Source organism: Phoenix dactylifera, chromosome 2, assembly GCF_009389715.1.
Source record: "Phoenix dactylifera cultivar Barhee BC4 chromosome 2, palm_55x_up_171113_PBpolish2nd_filt_p, whole genome shotgun sequence".
NCBI lineage: Eukaryota > Viridiplantae > Streptophyta > Magnoliopsida > Arecales > Arecaceae > Phoenix > Phoenix dactylifera.
In genome coordinates, this window is record NC_052393.1 from 12,135,153 (window position 1) to 12,153,298 (window position 18,146).

Genomic DNA, 18,146 nt, shown 5'->3' on the forward strand with positions numbered 1-18,146 from the left:
TTTGGCTCCTTATGGGTACCAAATGCTTTTATGGCCAGATCCGGAATGCCTACCTATGATCGAGCTGAGATTTCTTGAAATGCATATAATGAGCAGCAACCTTGCCTAAGTACCTTGTCCTTGTGTTTTCCATGCAAGGTATCCTTTTGGTTAAGAGGATCCTTCTTTTGTCTTTCTCAGCCCAAATGTTTTAAAAGTGCTGTGAGAGGGTGAACTGTTGACTTTTGTCAGGATGAGTAGTTATTATGGATGTTCATTAATTCTTGCTTTCCTGAGTCGTCTGATATCAAACTAGCATGCTATAACTAAATCATCTCTTGACTTAGAAAAAGATGAACCTTTTGGTTCCAGAATTATAACATCAAAATTTCTTATTCTCACCCCTTTTGTCATCGCACAGTTTTCATTAAATGGTCTGATATTACTCGTAAGAATGCATAATTTGTTGCTGGGGAAAAGTTTCTCAAGAATGAATTTTGTTAGTGTTGCATGACTTCCATGTGAATGAAAAGCAAAAGCATACCTAGCCTAATAATTTCCATTTTATAGAAGAAATCTAAGAAATATAAGGAGAAAACGTGTGAATGGGAAGCAGCGGGAGTCTAAAAGGAAACTTATAAACTAATAAAGTACATGAGAACTAAAGATGGGAGACCTTGAGGATGATAAGATGAGACCTAAACTGTTTATATTACATAATCCACTAATTGACCTTATGTGATCATTGTTCAATGTTATCTTTTCCTCGTTTACCTTGCCTCATACTAAGTCCTTCAATAGAAAACGGTGCATATGAGTGCATTCTGGATTGGCTACAAGACTGACATTTCTTTAGAATTTTCCTTTTTTTGTAGGTTTATATGTTCCTTTTTACAAAATGACCTTTTTTTGCCTTTCTTCATTTCCCAAAATATTGAGATATAATCTGCTGTCTTCTGTACTTAAAGATATCTGCATCTCCAAGTCATTTTAGAAAATGTAGGTTTTTACATTAGTATATGTACACATGGAAGGAAATAAGTCCTTTATGTTTGTTTATTGTGATATTAAGTCTTTTTCCAGATCCTTCTAGACTGCGGGTTTACTTTTTATTCTCATTTTGTAGCATTATGGTAAGGAGATAATTGCGAAGGAGCTTCAGCTTGATGAAGGACACCAAGATGTAGATCGTCTATATCTTGCTGTATATAAAAGCTTCATCGAGGTATTAAGCTGGATATGCATAAAACTTCATACTGCCATAGTTCTTTCCACAGTGTTCATTTTGATTTAATTTGACCTGATATAGTATAACAAATAGTACTTGTACTTCTTTAGGTGTTGTGTATTTGGGCATGCATGTTTAATATGTGTGGAGGGGCATTATCACCAAGATTTTATCTTTATATCTTTGAAAGTAATAGAATCAAGGAGGGGTCTGTAAAGGCCTGCTTACCACAAGCCTCAAAGAATATGAGTAACAGTACTGACAAAAGAACCATCAGTTTCAATTCCAGTGTATTTCAATGCTGCAGCCTACAAAGGTGATAGACATGCAGCAGAATCAAACACCACTAATCGTTTAATTCTGCTTTGGTGGGCATTTTAGCTTGTCTATAAAGTCTCGCCAGACAACGGCTAAATGATTGAAGGTTCAGTCATCCAGAGGATCTTCCTACATGCTTAAAAATTCTTGAATCACTATTTGATCATATTCTTCCTCTCTTATGAGATTGCTTGGAAAAAATTGTATCTTGAGATAGTCCTCGAAGTGTTTGCTAGAGATAGATTCAGCTTTGATTTTTCCTGGCATCAACTCCTAGAAGTGATTGCTAGAGATATATTTACCCAAGGAATGCCGAACCAACCCGAACCACCCGAATTGGTACGGCATCGGGCGGTTCAGAGGTTCTATTCGGCAAAAGGGTCTGAACGAGGCTGAACTGGCCCGAATCGAGTGGAATTGCCCAGCCCTGCTTAGTCCGGAGCGATTCAAGTCAGTTAGGCCCCTTACCTTTTTTTTCCCATCTCTTTGCCCTTTTTTCTTCCTCCCTCTTTTCTTTTCTTCTCCCTTCTTTTATTTCCTTCTTCTCTTCTTTTTCCTTTGTTCCCTCATATTTTTTCTTTTTCTTCTCCCTTCCTTTCTTTCCATTTTCTTCTTCTTCCCTTGCTTTCTTCTTTTTTCTTCTTCTTCCCTTGCTTTCTTTCTTTCCTTTTCTTCTTCTTTCCTTCATTTCTTCTTTTCTTCTTCTTCTAATCTTTTTTCTTTTCTTTCTTACTGTTCTTCTTCTTGCTCCCTTCCTTTCTTCCATTTTTCTTCTTGTTCCCTTCCTTTCTTTCCTTTGCTTCTTCTTTCTCCCATTTCTTTCTTTTTCTTATTCTCTCCTCTCCTTCTTTCTTTTTTTCATCTTTCCTTGCTTTTTTTTTCTTTTCCCACATATGCTATTTGAGTAACCTTTGTTCGAAGACTTCAAGCAGTTACAAATTATGATGATCTAGCATCATGTGCCCTGATCGATCTACAATGGTAGTACTACAACTTTGAGCACTAATAATGTATCAGTAAATACAAAAACTACACAGACTTGAATGTTCTAAATTACTGCAAATATCCCACCATTCCTTTTTTCTGAGAGTTTGATTATATTAAAAGACTCTTGTTTATATGTATGGTGCTTGGTTTTAGCTCCAATGGTATTATTTTTGTTAATTCCATTGTAGTTCTTGAAGGTTGATGGTTGTAGCTGGAAAATGTTATGAAAATGACCTAAGAGTACTTGATGACATATAAATCAAGTCTTACGATGTCTAATTTTTATTTTCATTTATTTTTATAGAGACATCATGAGCAAATGATGTATGGGTCTTTGGAGACAATATCTAATGAAAAACTTGGTTGATATTTATTTGCATGGTTGATCACGTAGTCTAAGAGTTAACAGAGTATAACTTTTGAGTTGTTCTTAGAAGCTTCTGATACTAATCTATTATAACTGTTGTTTGAATAGTATAGATATATAGCACCATAAAGTGTTCCATAGAATTTCCAATAACTACTAGTGCTATTTGAATTTCAAATTTTTAAGATGTCTAATTTGCTAATAGAAAATTTATTAGGTACTTTGAACATCCATAAAATCTTATTCGAGTACTTTGAATAATAACATCCTTATTTTAAACATCCATAACCCTTAAAATAATCCTCAAAAAAAAATAAACAGAGAAAAAACCAAAAAGTGCTGTGTTGGTACCGAACCGGTAGATATTCACGTATTGAGTGAGCACATTATTGTACCAGTTTGGTAATAGTCCGGTAGCCCGGTACCGAAATCATGGACCTTGTTTACCTCTATGTTTCCCTTGCAGCAACTAGTTTTTGTTAAAGGTTAGTGATCAGTTTCTTTTTTCTCGCTTCTGATTGCGACAGTAATCAATAAAACATCTTTTCTGTAGCTGAAATGAATGAAGAAATGTGCTTTATGTTTCTTTTTGTTGTTTCTCTCACAAACAGGACACCTACTATTCATCGCGTTATGTCATATTATGTATTTTTGACACTAAACTTACATTTAACGTTTTAGTTGATCCATATACTAAGTTGATTAATAACTCGTGCTGATTACATGTAACAGGCAATTGATGCCATTGATAATGGGATAAATCAATACGAGTCGGATCAGCCTCCAAAATATGGTGAACAACACACATTTATCGTCACGGGTTGGGCGCTTAATTTGAATTGGATGGATCCTGACCAATCTTCAGAGAACGAGAATGCAGCTTTTCAGCAAGCTATGATGCTTGCTGGGCAGTGAATTTTTAGAGGTTAAAAATTTCTTGTCTAGTTCTCGTATCCGCACCATCTTTTTTTTGCCAGGGTGCTGCTAAACTTTTAGATGTATTTTTGACCAGAAGCAAACTCTTCCACATAACATTACATTTTTTTTAATGTGTTTGCCAGAGTGTTCGTTTTCATGCCAGATCATGGCTACCTGCACGATCAATTGTCATCGAGTGTCTAGAATCAAGACAAAATGGTTGATCCAAGTGGAGAAATCATGGTTTGAGTAAATTTTGCCCTGTAAGTACGTCCAATTATTTTATTTTAACTATTTAAGCATTTTTTCCATGAGGGAATTGCCTTTTGCTCTATACTTGAAATATATGCCTTTTTGTTAAGTGCATCTTATTTTCTTTTTGGGTTATGCCAATTTTTTAAGTTTGATTTGCCATGAGTGTGGTGTTCAGTCTGGTCTTTCCCATGTATGTGATTGTATATTCTGATTTAAGATGTTGTGCCAGTATTTTTAAATTATTATTATTGTAATTCATATATATATATAGATTAGGCTACACTTGAGTAGATCTCGAGTCAGATTTGGTGAGATTTAGATTGGATGATGGGGTCTTACACCGATGATTCGAATATTCTGATTTTAGTATGTTTGCAGCATTTTTAAACTAATATTATTTTTAATTCATATATACATACATACATATGTATGTATATATATGTGTATATATATGTATATGTGTATATATATATATGTATGTATATATGTATGTATGTATGTATGTATGTATGTATGTATGTATGTATGTATATTATTTATGTGTGTGTGTGTATATATATATAGATATCTATATATATATATGTATGTATGTATGTATGTATACATATAGCGAGACTAGGCTACACTCGAGTGGATCTCCCACTGAGATTTGGTTAAGTCTGGATTGCATGATGGGGGTTCTACACCGACGATCAAAACCCTCGGATGGGATCTACTACCTTTAGATTGCTTACATACCAAAAATTATGTGATTGAGATGCCTAGCCTAGCGCCAAGTGGTCCAAAAAATGGATATTCTAAATAATACTAAATATATATTTTTTTTTTGGTCAGTTGATGCATAGGTTGGGGTCTCCAAATCATATAATTTTTGGCATGTAAAACAGTTTAAAGGTGATCATATCTAACGGCTCGGAATCATCAATGGTAAAACCCCTATTGTCTAATTTAGACCCGATCAGATGTGAGGGGATCTACTCAAGTGTAACCAAGTCCAGCACTCTTTCTCTCTCTTTCTATATATATATATATATATATATAACTTTTCTTATTTCAATATTGTGCTGTGTATGTTTTGGTAGTGACTTATAAATGCATATTAATTGCAATACAAAAATATCATATATCTTTTCTAGTAGCAAGTGGGTTAATGAGATGGTGGTGATTTGCCAAGCCTAAATGAGCAAGATCTTTATAAATTGTTGACTAGAACCTCCATAGTTTTATTATTGCAACTTCAAACCTAAGAAAGCCACTCAACATCTTGGAAGCAAACACCTGAAGAATGTTCGAGGATAGGTTCTTCTGGGAGCTGTTTGGATATCTGGGTCTCTTTAAAATTTATGAATGGTCTAGAATGAAAAAGGTATTTTACTTTTAATTTTTGTAATGCTAGTCAATATCGGCATTTTAAATGAAACAAAAGCAATAACACTTTTCTTTCGTTTGTTAATAGGATCATAAAGATTCTGGAAAAAGTTTGTGAGACATAATTTTTGAAGAATTATATTGTTATGATTTTGTTAGCAAATGGAGCTATGGAAATATGATCAATGGTCAAGATCCATAGCCTGTGATTTGATTATCTTCATCCATATTTCTAGACCGTTCATCACCTTCTCTTAGGAATTGTAGTATAGCAGATCTTTGCACAGAACAGCTTCTTTGACCTTTCACCATGGTTATATTCAAAGATTTTAAAAGACTATAATATGCAGGAGACCAGTGTCTAGGGGAGGGCATTGGGTGCCTAGGAGGACCCCAGAGCTCAAGGTGATAGGAAAAAAGAAAATGAAGTAAGACATCGGCTACTGATCTCTCTCTCTCTCTCTCTCTCTCTCTCTCTCTTGTAACCTTGATTTTATCAATATGGGCAAACAGTGACTTTGGTTCCCATATCTGAGTGAAGGCAAAGCTACAAGATCTCTGATGTGCGATGAATTGTCACGTAATACCCACACATAATGCTGACCAAGGATACGATGCCATGTTTCTTCTTGTCACAGAGTTGATGGAATCTGTTCATACCACGCTCGTTACTGCTAGCCGATGACCAGCTTGACCTAACTCTCATTTTAGATGGACCAAGTTAGAATGACAATGGGTTGGGCTGGAATCTTGGTTGATATCAACTGAAGTTGAGCCTAAGCTAATCTTCACTGTGCTAATTAGATCAGCTCTACCTGGCTAAAATATATTATATATGTATATTTTTGACAAATATGGTGGGAGAAATCCTACTGAAATTGGGTTGAGGATAGGACTCAAACCCAGGTCCTTGGTACCAACCCCCAATGATTTTTGCCTATGCACTGACTGACACCCTCGATGTATACTTAGTAAACTATATATTGCCCTTATTAATATTACCTTAGTCAGCAGTCACCCAAGAATCAGAAAACATAGGTTGAGGTTGTGCTGAGAGACGGCTTGGCTCGTGCTAAACAATCTTGGGCTAGGCAGCCAGCCTTGCATTTCTTAGTCTTGTAAAGTTTTGAGGACAGGCTTAGGCTGAAGTATTGCAGGCAATTCAGGTTTGGTTGAGCTCAGCCTCAGGTATCAAGACTATGGGCCGAGTCTGACGCAACTTCTAGTGGCTCCTGCTTGATTTGCATATTTAGCACCACATTGTATCATTCAGACAAGAGATGATCAAGCGCATAAGGCCATATATAGTTTTTTTTTGGCAGTCAGGCCAACCATATATTCACAATGCTTAATTTAATTACAAGCGGGTCACCTTCAGAAAAACAAATTTTTAGATTAAGCCCCATCATTTTTATTGGCATTTTTATATGAATGATTATATGGTCCATTTAGAAATGTAGTGAGGTATGTAATTTTCGAGGGTTTTACTCTTACTGGTCTTGATTTTTGTGAAAATTAACCATGTTATTGAAGATTTTGTATGATCGTTTTTCCCTTATCTGATTAGGATTTATAGAGTTAATTGACTAATATCTATATGCTAATTATCCAGAGGAGTTGATTCTTATTCAACTTAATCTTTCTTGTTGCAGTGGAAGCTTCATTTGTTCGAGCTTGAAGAGGAACTGAAAATTGATCCTCTCATCAAGTATGTTCTTTATCAGGTAAGTTCATTCGGCTGGAATATTTATTTTTTGACTTGGACCAGAAGAATTTATTAGTAGCATATAGTCATGCACATTGGACTATCTACTTGTCGAACAATTAGGTTAGTGAGAGATTATTTCCATTCATATTGGTGTGCATGAACAAAGTTCAATACAGTGTGATATTTTGAGCCTAAAGTCACTAATTTTAGAAGCTATTATTGTCTAATAGATAAATAGATCCGCATTATGCTGGACAGTTTGAGACGGCAGTGCTCTATTGAAGTAAATCTTTTGATTTGTGTGACATGTATAGTCTAGACCGAGAAATCATTTTAGTTGTCAGTGCATTCAATAGAACCTGCACTCAGTACTTTTCATGCATCTCACACAGGAACAACATTCTTCCCTTCTACCAGAGGTGGTTGATAACATTTTGAAATTCTACTTATTAGTGTAATCATTTTAGATTGGATTGGATTCCTCAATATACTTTTCCTTGTTGAATCAATGATATAGCACCTCAGGATACACTTTTAGTAGTTCATTCCCTCTAGCTACATGATTGTTATCTATGCCACCATGGTGTGACATCAAATCATCATTATGCTATTTAAGTGTGCTTGAGCTTTTCTTGACTTCTTATATTTGCAGGATGATCGGGGCAAAAATTGGCGAGTGCAAGCAGTGGCAATATCTCCCGATAAATTTGAAAGCCGAATGCCTCTTCCATTGCCTTGGAGGGGTTTGAGAGATGATGAACTTTCAAAGGAATCCGGTATTCCTGGTTGCGTTTTCGTTCATATGAGCGGATTCATAGGTGGAAATCAAACATATGAAGGAGCCTTGGCTATGGCAAGAGCTGCCCTCAAGTATTGATTTCAGCAACTAACTGAAAATAAATGTTGTACTCGAGTTTTAATCAGGAGTCACTATATGAATGGTTGTGTTTCCCCTCCCTTAATTTTGCATTCAGGCAAGCATTTTGTCTATCACACAAGCATATCCTGCACCTTGTACACAAAGGCAGCTGAGCTGGTGTTTCCTGACGATTCCAGTGGTACTTTTTACTGAAGTTTATAAAATGGCCTTATTTAAGCAGCAGCAGCAACAATCCAGGAAGTTCATAAAATGGCGTCCGAGCGAACCCTTGTCCTTCACTTCAGGAAGGGCCCGAGATTTAGCTCAAAGATTCCTATGGAGGAAAGAGGCAAAGAAAAAGGAACACTACTTATCTGAACCCACCCCAAGCCTCCAGAGCAGCCACTACTTGCCCTGGTGCTACAAGCACCAAATCTCCCATTCTACCCTTTTGCCCCCTTGCCGGTGATGAATTTATGGAAGTTAAAAAAGTCTTGCATACCATATTTTTTTCAGTACATATTAGACTAGAATGAAGCATCTTAGAGTGACAACATTTTTTTCCCTGAATGTATTGCGAGACAGTTCGTTTTGAGGCTATAAGCATTTTTTTTTTCTGCGAAGGCCTCTTTCATCACCTTGGAGCCGTTTGAGAGATCACGAGCTTTCAAATAAATCTGGTAATCCTGGTTGTATCTTCCTTCGCATTAGTGGATACCTCGTTGAAATCAAACATGATGGAGCCTTGGCGATGGCAAGAGCTGCTCTCGGATCCTGATCTCAGTCGGTAACTGAGTTGAAGATTTTGTTCCCCAGTTTGAGCAAAGTTAGGATCTGAAAAGATGTTAGCAGTCTCCCCCCTCTTTTTTTTTTTTTTTTATGTAAAAAAGACAGCTCCCAGAAATGCCATCATTTCAGTTGTCACAAGAGCATATAACATCATTTGTAGCCTAGAAATGCCATCTTGAAGTAGTTGTGGGATGTGAATATATTGTGAATAAATCGAGTAGTATGTTATAAATAATAATACGAAGAATAATCCAGTAAAGAGAAAAAATAGATATACTTTTGAAAAATCTACAAGTTCGAAGAATATTATTACCAGGGACCATTGCCAGATTTCCTTGCATTGTTGTACGTGTCAGCAATGCGAGCAATTGTATTTATTGCCCTCCGCGTTAACGTAGGAAAAAAACCAAGAGAATGACTGAAGGCAAGTCCTTTTGCAGTCCTCCTGATACGATCCGAGAGGGGTGGGGACTGGTCGTGGGCCCAAGAAACCTGAGCCGGCTGGTTTTCGCTTGGACCCGAACAAAAAGCGCATGGCTGCAAACCCTATGCCGATTTCATAGGGAACTGTTTGCCTGATAATGATGCTGCCCACTAATGATCATGATTAGTCATTTTCTATTTTGTTGCGTAGATCCCATGTTAAGTATGAAGCATCATTGGGAAAATAATATCTTGACTCTTAATCAAGGTTAGAAAATGAAAAGAAGATAAACTCGATCTGCTGTAGCAAATTTTTCTTAGAAAAAAATTAAATAGTACCATATGCAAAAATCTTAGTTATGGTTCCATTAATTTTTATTTTTGCATGAAAAATTGTTGCGTGCATTCCATTGACTGACTTTTGATCAAGAATTAACTTCCAAAGATAAACCTAAACAATCCAACATGAAGTTAGCTAATTAAATATGAAATAGAAAAAGTAATTTGGGTTTAACCTTACGTACATTTTGATTTCAGCCCCCCCTCTCCAAAATCATTCTTACAAAAAAAAATTATATTGGGTCATCAAGAGGTCGTGAAGTAACCAAATCCAGACAAAACCTAACCCAAATAACCAACTATATATTTGGAACCTCTTTGAGTTTAAAAATTGTTATATATATATATTGTCATTGTGACAATTTACATGTTCTTGGTAGTCAATCTTCATGCATATGGAATGCAAAATTGATGATCATGTCAAACATTTGATCTTTTGAAAAATATATTTAAAATCAAGTTTTTCTTTAAAAAATATATGAGAAATCAACAGATTTATGCACATTACTTATGATTTATATTTTTAACTATCTTTAATTTAGTTTCATTTGATAAACCAAGTAGATAACTAACACAGAATCTAAATCCCATCAGACCCAATTAGAAGAAAAACAAATCAAGTTTGAATATAAAATTCTGATCTGATTTGTATATAAATAAAATTTGACCCTGCCATGACCCAATTCAGCCCCAGCAAACCTGTAATCAATCATATATTCATATGCTCATACCTTCAAAAGGGTCAGACCAATAACTCCATGCAGAACGTACTCATGAGGTGCAAGATTACACTATAGATTATAATAAATTAATCATATGTTTAACAACGTTAAACATCATCTTAGTTTATGGTATATAAATTTATTTTCCTTAAAATAAGTTAAAGAACAGGATTCGAGCTAAAGGTGATTCGAGAAACGATGTGTATATATACCCCCGATTGGCCGAGATCGGGGAATTCGGAACGTATCTCCAGAGTCACGGGAAGGGAGGTGGAAGGGGAAGGAAGAGAAAAGAACGTAAGGCCTCGTTCCCTTCTAATCCCAAGAGGAACTCTCTTGTGAATCAAGGGGCGAACGGGGAAGACGAGAAAAGAATGGAGCTCTTCTACTACCTGGCGTTCGGGGGTTTGTCGGTGGTGGTGGCGACGGTGGAGCTGAGCAAGACCAACAAAGACCGCGTCGCCATCTCCTCCGCCTTCAACTCCTTCAAGAACAACTACCTCGTCGTCTACTCCCTCGCCATGGGTCCGTCCCCGCCTCTTACGTTCCTCCCCAAGATTAACCCTTCAGATCTTGCCTGGAAAAAACCCTCCGGTTCGCAATCTGGGATCGTCGATCTGGAGCCGAGGCTCTGGTATAGGGGGATCCCTTCCGGTTTTTCCGATCTAAACGACGAGCCTTTGGCTCTGTCTGGATTGATCCCCAGGGTTTTGAAAGTGTTCGATTTCTGGAGTTAATTTGATGTTTTTTTTGTCTGATAATGTCGGTAGATTCATCTTGTTAAATAATGTCGGTTGATCGTCTCTTTGTGTGTTTGCTCGGATTGATCTTTGGATTTAGTGCTCTTCTTTTGTGGAAGCACTTAAATGAAATAATTCTATGTTTTCTTGATTGCCATGAATTGAGTACCAGAGAGTTGAGGTCAATTTTTCTTCATATTTGTCATGGGGAGAATTCCTTTCTTTCTTTCTTTCTTTCTTCTTTCTCACTATGTTGGCAGGGATTGGTCTGATTATGATGTTTTCTTGGCATCAGCTGGTGATTGGTCTTTCGTTCTTTCTTTCCTTCTGTGTTGGCGGGAATTGGTCTAATTATGATGTTGTTTTCTTGGCATCAGAGAGTGATTGGTTTTTCTTTCTTTCTTTCTTTCTTTCTTTCTTTCTCTGTTGATGGGGATTGGTCGAATTATGGTGTTGTTTTCTTGGCATCATGTGGTGATTGTTTTTTTTCTTTCTTTCGTTCTTTCTTTCTTTCTGTGTTGGCGGGGACTGGTCTAATTATGATGTTGTTTTCTTGGCATCAGCTGGTGATTGGTTGCAGGGCCCTTATGTGTACTACCTCTACAGCCAGTATGGTTTCGACAAGGGAGATATTGGGCGGCTCTTCATTGCAGGATTTGGATCTTCCATGCTGTTTGGGACGATTGTTGGATCTCTGGCTGACAAACAGTGAGAATTTCTGATATAAATTTGTTTTATCATGTGTGGTGTTTCTTTTCTTTTGGAATCTAACTGTTGGGAGAGCGAATTGTTTGAATAAGATTGTTGCGGTTGATGCATCCAAATACAGGGGTCGGAAGAGGGCTTGTATGACCTATTGCATAGCTTATTTTCTTAGCTGTATCACCAAGCATTCTCCAGAGTACAAGGTTTTGATGTTGGGACGTGTATTGGGAGGAATCGCAACGTCTCTACTCTTTTCAGCCTTTGAGTCATGGCTTGTTGCAGAACATTTTAAGGTCATGATGATTGATTTTTTATTTCCCTTCTGTTCTTTTAACTCTGCTGCAGTTTACTCAAGAAAAGATAGATTTGGTCATCTTTGTCAGTTTGAAATCTTAGATATACACAGCAATGAGGCGGGTTTTGTACTCAACTAAAGTTGAATTTTAGTACCAAAATAAGCTGAGAAACTTGAGCAATTTTTTCTAGTGTGATGTATCCATCAGATTGGTTCTCTCGATTTGTGTATTGGCTAATTACTTTTCTGTGTTTTGCTGCTGTGTGCTTAGATCCTTTGCTTTCTTCTCCCTTTCAATTTATTGCAAAATTTTTCACCTACCCATCATATCAGCTCAATGAATCTCACCTGCTGCAATTTTTCCATTGATTTTATTAATTGATATAGATGTCTGGACGTATGTTTGGCTTTTGATTTGTGAGTTGCAATTGTTCTCATTTTATGCTCCTGTTGTGTTCCCCATCAACATTTGGAATTCAAGATTTAAGATATAATTATAGGTATACTTCACTTAGAAATATTATAAGAAAATTGGACATAATCAATTGAAAAGATGAAGCTAAGAAAAATATGCGAGAAACAGGGGAATGAAAAGGAAGATATAAACATTCAGGGGGAAATAGTGGAGATATCATGATTACCATCTCTTTTTTCCCTCAAGATTTGCTAATAATTCTCAGATTATGCAGTTTCTTACATTTATTATAACAATGCTGTGAGGGAAATTTCAGATGAAATGCTTAAGAATATTTGAATTCCTTTTCAATTAGGAAACCCATCTAACTAGGATTATGTTTATAAATTATGCACCATAACCATAACTATCAGCCTTGTCCTAACTATTTGGGGGTTGACTTAAGTTCAAATTGTATTCAATGCAATTATGCACTTCTTTCATTAAATTACGAATTACAAAATCTAGAATGATTATTGAAATAGGTGATCTGACTGCTGACTTACTATGTTGGAAGTGTATTTCATATATCTAAATGACTACCTTCCTGGTCTTTGTTCTGATGGACCTTGCTACTGCTCTTTTACAGAGAGGTTTTGATCCGCAATGGCTATCATTAACTTTCTCCAAAGCGATATTTCTTGGCAATGGTCTTGTTGCCATCATCTCTGGGTTATTTGCAAATGTATTGGTTGATAACTTAGGACTTGGCCCTGTGGCTCCATTTGATGCTGCTGCAATCCTCCTTGCAATAGCCATGGTCATTATCTTGCCCTCATGGAGTGAAAACTACGGAGATCCTTCTGAGAGCAAGGATTTAATTGCTCAGTTCAAGGTCGCTGCAGTAGCCATTGCTTCTGGTAGGTGTGCCATCTTAGTGATTAATAATCTGTCTGGAATTTAGGGCCATCAGCTTCAATATTATTCTGTTTTGTTGAAGCAGATGAGAAAATTGCTTTGCTGGGTGCAATACAATCACTCTTTGAGGGATCTATGTATACTTTTGTTTTCTTGTGGACTCCTGCTCTAAGCCCAAATGATGAGGACATCCCTCATGGCTTTATTTTTGCTACATTCATGTTGTCTTCAATGTTGGGGAGCTCCATTGCATCTCGGCTTCTGGCCCGTCCAACACCCAAAGTTGAAAGTTATATGCAGATTGTTTTTGCAATCTCTTCCTTCACTCTCATCCTTCCTACTATTACTAGTGTAAGACTTCCTGCTTGTATCAACTAATATGAAATTCTTTTGCTAAGTTATTCATATGCGTGTGACCTGATTCTTAATGTGAAACAGTTCCTCATTGCACCTTCCACAGAGAAAGGTCGGAGCATCTCATTCGGGGGTTGTATCCTATTCTTTGGTTTCTGTGTCTTTGAAGCATCTGTGGGAATATTTTGGCCATCAATTATGAAAATGAGATCTCAGTACATTCCTGAGGAGGCCAGGAGCACAATCATGAACTTCTTCCGTATTCCTCTGAACATTTTTGTCTGCATTGTGCTTTACAATGTAAGTCTGGAAACTTTTTTAGTTCTCTCTTTTGTTCTCACAGAAATGGAGTTCAACAGATGCTATAGTCCAACTATGTTCAAGATTATTTTTTCCTCAAAAAGAACAAATGGAATATTATTTAAACTTAAAAAGAGCAGCTGTCTTATCTATCGTCTTAACTTTTCCATAAGTTCAACTTTATCCATATTTGGTATGACTTCAATCAGTTACTTCAAATTATGGATAATGGTCTGGGCTAAATATCTCTTTCTACTTGGTTACATTAGCACCCAGCATGTGTTGATGTACATGAGAAGTAGGATGGATGGTTCAACATTTGTTCAAATCTATATTTTTATGTTAGAGATGATAAATGCACTCCCTCTTTCGGTTGCTATATATAAATTCTCTCCTGAGGCAGGCTGGTGCATTTAGTAAAGAAACGTTTATGTACAAATTGATCTCGGAAAGGATGATGGGCAGCAGCAAGGCTTTCAGTCAGGAGTTTTCTTTATTGCAGTTCTACTTGACATTAGAGATATGTTAGCGTCATTCCGAAAGACAAAATGATGGAATTATTAGGTTACAAATTCCTCAAAAGTTTAAAAATCACAAAACATTGAGAATACTAATATTTGAAAATAATGGTATCTTGAAGGTGAGCGCTTTGCCTATAAATGTCATGTTTGGGATGTGTTCGATTTTCCTTTTGATGGCTGCGATCTTGCAAAGGCGGCTGATGGTGGTTGCTGAGATGCACAAGTCAAGTAAGTTATCTTATATCACTTGCACTGTCAAACCTGAACTTGATGTATTATTACATTGAAATCTTTTTTTCTTGAGGCGCAACTTCATCAAAATGGGTCATCTCCTTAAAACTAATAGACCTTGGCTGCATTCGTATCGCTAATGAACTTTTGGCAGAGGCACAAGATTGGTCATCTTTAAAGGAGAGGGATGGTGAGACAGCGCCATTGAATATCTAATCAGGAAGAAGACAATTGGAGCACAATACAAGTTGTAATTCACATTAAGATACTGCCATCGCATTGCATTCGCTGATGTAGCTGAGCTGATAAATAAGATGGTTTGGGAGGAGTTATGGACATTTAGAAGAACTGTCAGCACATGAATACCATTCAAAACCAGCAAACTGTTCCATTTAAAAGAACTCTCCTTTAGTCAGATTCTCCTTTTCTTTCTAACAGAGAAGTGGTCTGCTCGTGCTAAGCATCCTGCCAAATAGGTTAGACATTGATAATCATTTTTTGCTGGTCCGTTACCTTTTTTCTGATCTGATGAGGACTTGATTGTTCCAACGCCTCATTCTTTAATCTTTCTTTAATCTTTTTGCACATATGCAAAACATGGGCTTCTAACAGCATTGTTATGTAGATATTTCTTTTGTAACTCTTGATTGCTGTTGCTAAAAAATCACTCTATAATAAGAAGCGTACTTTTGTTGCATAATTAGGACATTTGTTGAATTTGATAATTTTCTCTCACGGGCAGTCTGCTGCATTCATACTCAGATAGGCTGTGCTCAGTCCATGAGGTATCTGATCATGTGAATTTGTACTCCTAGAAACTTTTTACATTTTTCTTTTGTTGTTTTACATGATTTCTTCTGATAACAAATAGCGACTGTCCTTTTTCTTTGGCAAGTTTCGAGATTATTATGAATTTAATTATCATTTGTTGTCTATATATGAATAGTCCTAAATTCTTCTGCTTGCAAGTCTAAAACATCTCAAATGTTGTTCCATCATTGTATCTACTATTGCTATCCCATTAAATTTCCCCTCTAACACTCAGGTTCTTTTTCTATTTCGATTAAGTTTATTGAAATGTCTACCTCAGCAGTTCTAAACAATATGTATGCTTATCCTATTCCAATAGACAATCTCCTGAACACATTCTAAGCGATACAATAAAAGTGGTCTTCTAATGTTAAACCTCATACATCATGAAAACTAATATACAGCCCACCTCCAAGTAGAGCAAATTTTTAGCATGACTTTGAGCAACTTGTCTAGTCACTGGCTGTTTGGATGCCAACAACGAAGCAGTCTGCCGTCTTGTGCACATGGGACACCTGGAGCTGCGAAGTTTCGCTGTATTTGCGGTGCGTCAACTTATTACTTGATATCACGACGTTATAAACTTATTTCGCTCTTTGGAGCTTTACCTACACAAGTGTCTTGATATCACGACGTTATAAAATTATAAACTTATAATTTAGCGCACTTCTTTTCATCCATTATTTTTTGAGCTTTATATTTCTAATCATTTTATTTATTTTTTACCAAAAAAATAATGGTGAATATGCCACCATCTGGAAGCAATTACCTGTTTTTCCCTCTCTTGTGGAGAGGGATGCCGACCAATTGAGAGAAGTCCAATTCAACATACACTTAATCAAGCTAACCTTATTGGTTATTTTTGGTGCTCAAATTGTTGTCTCCGCTAGCCTTACCTTAGTGTCCTTGCCCATCAGTCAATCTAATAGATAGTATCTGTTTTCATTTTCCCTGGGTTGATATTTACCGGTGAGAATGATTCTATCTCTCTCCTTTGACAGATTTTAGAAGTATCATCTCCAAGCACCCATTTCTCAGTTTGTGTCTTCATATTTGTTCAAAAAGGATTTTTCTTTTTCATACTGATCGATAGCATTTGGAAAATTGTCCTCTGCATACTAATTTTTTGACTTTTTTTTGTTGTTGTTGATCATGACGTATGAAATTTGAAAAGCCTTGTATATTGCCGTATCCTTGTGTCTGAATTTCTATATCTATCGACGTTCTGTTTTAAGCTCGGATTTTTTCCATGAAGGAAACTGTATTTCTGCTGATTACCATTTGGAATTTGGACCTTGTGCTTTACCTACCAGCATCCTCTATCTTTAGAAACCTGGTAAACCAATTTTGCTTCTTGATAGAGTCAGCCACGTGTAATCTCACCAGAATGTGAATAATTGTTTTCCTCTATAAAAAAAGCCATCATTTTATATTTTGAGTCCTTCCACTTATCTTTGCACTTCTATCATGTAGACTCATGATTGCATCCTCTCTTTGGAGTTAAATTCTTTAGAAGACAACTTTGCACTACTTGTTGAGGTGTGCATAGAATTGTTCGGCCATATTGTTTTTTCTTCTAGCCCAAAGAACAGCTGCCCTTTGTTGAGGTCCTTTTGAAGCCATCCCAGGGCAGATTGACCTTTATAAGCCCATGTAACTGATGAGCAAGACAAGTAAGTGACTCGTGAAACCGATGAGAAGGAATCGACTCGACTCTTTTGAAAATGAACGTTTATTTGGGATGATGCCTGTACAGGAATCAATCAAAGAGTAAATACGAGTAAATGTTAAAATCCTTCAGTTCCTTCGAACCTTCCTCCTGTGCTCAAGAGTTGAAGTAGCGTCCATCAGGCTTAAGTTTGTTGCAACACGCATCCCAGGCCGCTACCTCATTCTTTCCATGCGTCATCAGTATATGCATAAACCTCCTGACTGCATCCTTCCTATCTACATTTTTTTTGGCGGAAGCAAATTACCTAGATGCTCTCTATCCCTGAAGGTTGTACGTGTGCTTGGCTGTTGATGGGGTTCGAAAAGTATGACAAACAAATGTGCCCTACACATGAGGAAACCAGGAAATTTCCAGATTATCTGAAGTCAGTAGTGCGTCAGGGCATACGGGGAAATGTTGGTCCGGGATGTAATATTCATAGAGCAACTTCATGTTTTGTCCACGTGGAGTGCTTCCCTTTCGTGCTTTCCAGAGATCGGTCATTTGGTTATCAGATATTACCACTAAAGTTCACTAGCCAGAGGCAGAATGGCCCTTAGGGAGTCCAAATCATTTACTAGATGTGCTCCAATTAGACGTCTGTTAGCAAATTTAGGGTTTGGATTTGTACCATTTCCAGATGGTCATAGTTTCACCCTTTTCTCTTCCCTTTTTGGATAGGCAAGTTCCACTTTTCTTGCCGCCTCCCACATGCTTGCAGCAATGTTTACAGAATGAATGCTCCGTGGTGCACTTTGATGCCGCAACTTAAGAACTGATCTTTCTTCAATGTCAATTGATGAAGGCATCTAGCATGGAATTTCTCCACCTATTGGATGGAATTTGCTCTCTGTTTCTGAATTAGAACGTGCTTTGGTACAGGTGAACCGAGTATAGTCACAAAATA

The 18,146-nt window shown here is 36.9% G+C and overlaps 1 protein-coding gene and 2 pseudogenes across 2 annotated transcripts; 2 read left to right on the forward strand and 1 right to left on the reverse strand.

Annotated features, from left to right (window-relative positions):
* Positions 1 to 393, reverse strand: part of LOC120104648 — a 1,191-nt pseudogene extending 798 nt beyond the window's left edge.
* A 40-nt stretch (positions 394 to 433) lies between these two features.
* LOC120104649 lies at positions 434 to 8,227 on the forward strand (annotated as a pseudogene).
* Positions 8,228 to 10,485: 2,258 nt separating this feature from the next.
* On the forward strand, positions 10,486 to 15,421 carry LOC120108102 (molybdate-anion transporter-like). 2 transcript variants are annotated; one of them, XM_039121656.1, is made up of 8 exons: positions 10,486 to 10,785; positions 11,564 to 11,708; positions 11,830 to 11,998; positions 13,044 to 13,314; positions 13,398 to 13,663; positions 13,751 to 13,966; positions 14,607 to 14,715; positions 14,792 to 15,421. In XM_039121656.1, exons 1-8 carry the CDS (start codon positions 10,635 to 10,637, stop codon positions 14,932 to 14,934), a joined length of 1,470 nt encoding a protein of 489 aa, XP_038977584.1. In that variant the 5' UTR covers positions 10,486 to 10,634; the 3' UTR covers positions 14,935 to 15,421. The 2 variants fall into 2 exon arrangements, with proteins under 2 accessions (XP_038977584.1, XP_038977591.1); XM_039121663.1 differs by having other exon boundaries at positions 14,873 to 15,421.
* The last annotated feature ends 2,725 nt before the right edge of the window (positions 15,422 to 18,146 follow it).

What these genes read in the sequence shown, in the direction of transcription:
- LOC120108102 (XM_039121656.1), top strand. Translation starts at nt 10,635, where the DNA reads ATGGAGCTCTTCTACTACCTGGCGTTCGGGGGTTTGTCGGTGGTGGTG. An exon ending in CGTCTACTCCCTCGCCATGG is followed by an intron (nt 10,786 to 11,563) that starts GTCCGTCCCCGC and finishes TCTTGGCATCAG; the next exon opens with CTGGTGATTGGTTGCAGGGC. An exon ending in GGATCTCTGGCTGACAAACA is followed by an intron (nt 11,709 to 11,829) that starts GTGAGAATTTCT and finishes ATCCAAATACAG; the next exon opens with GGGTCGGAAGAGGGCTTGTA.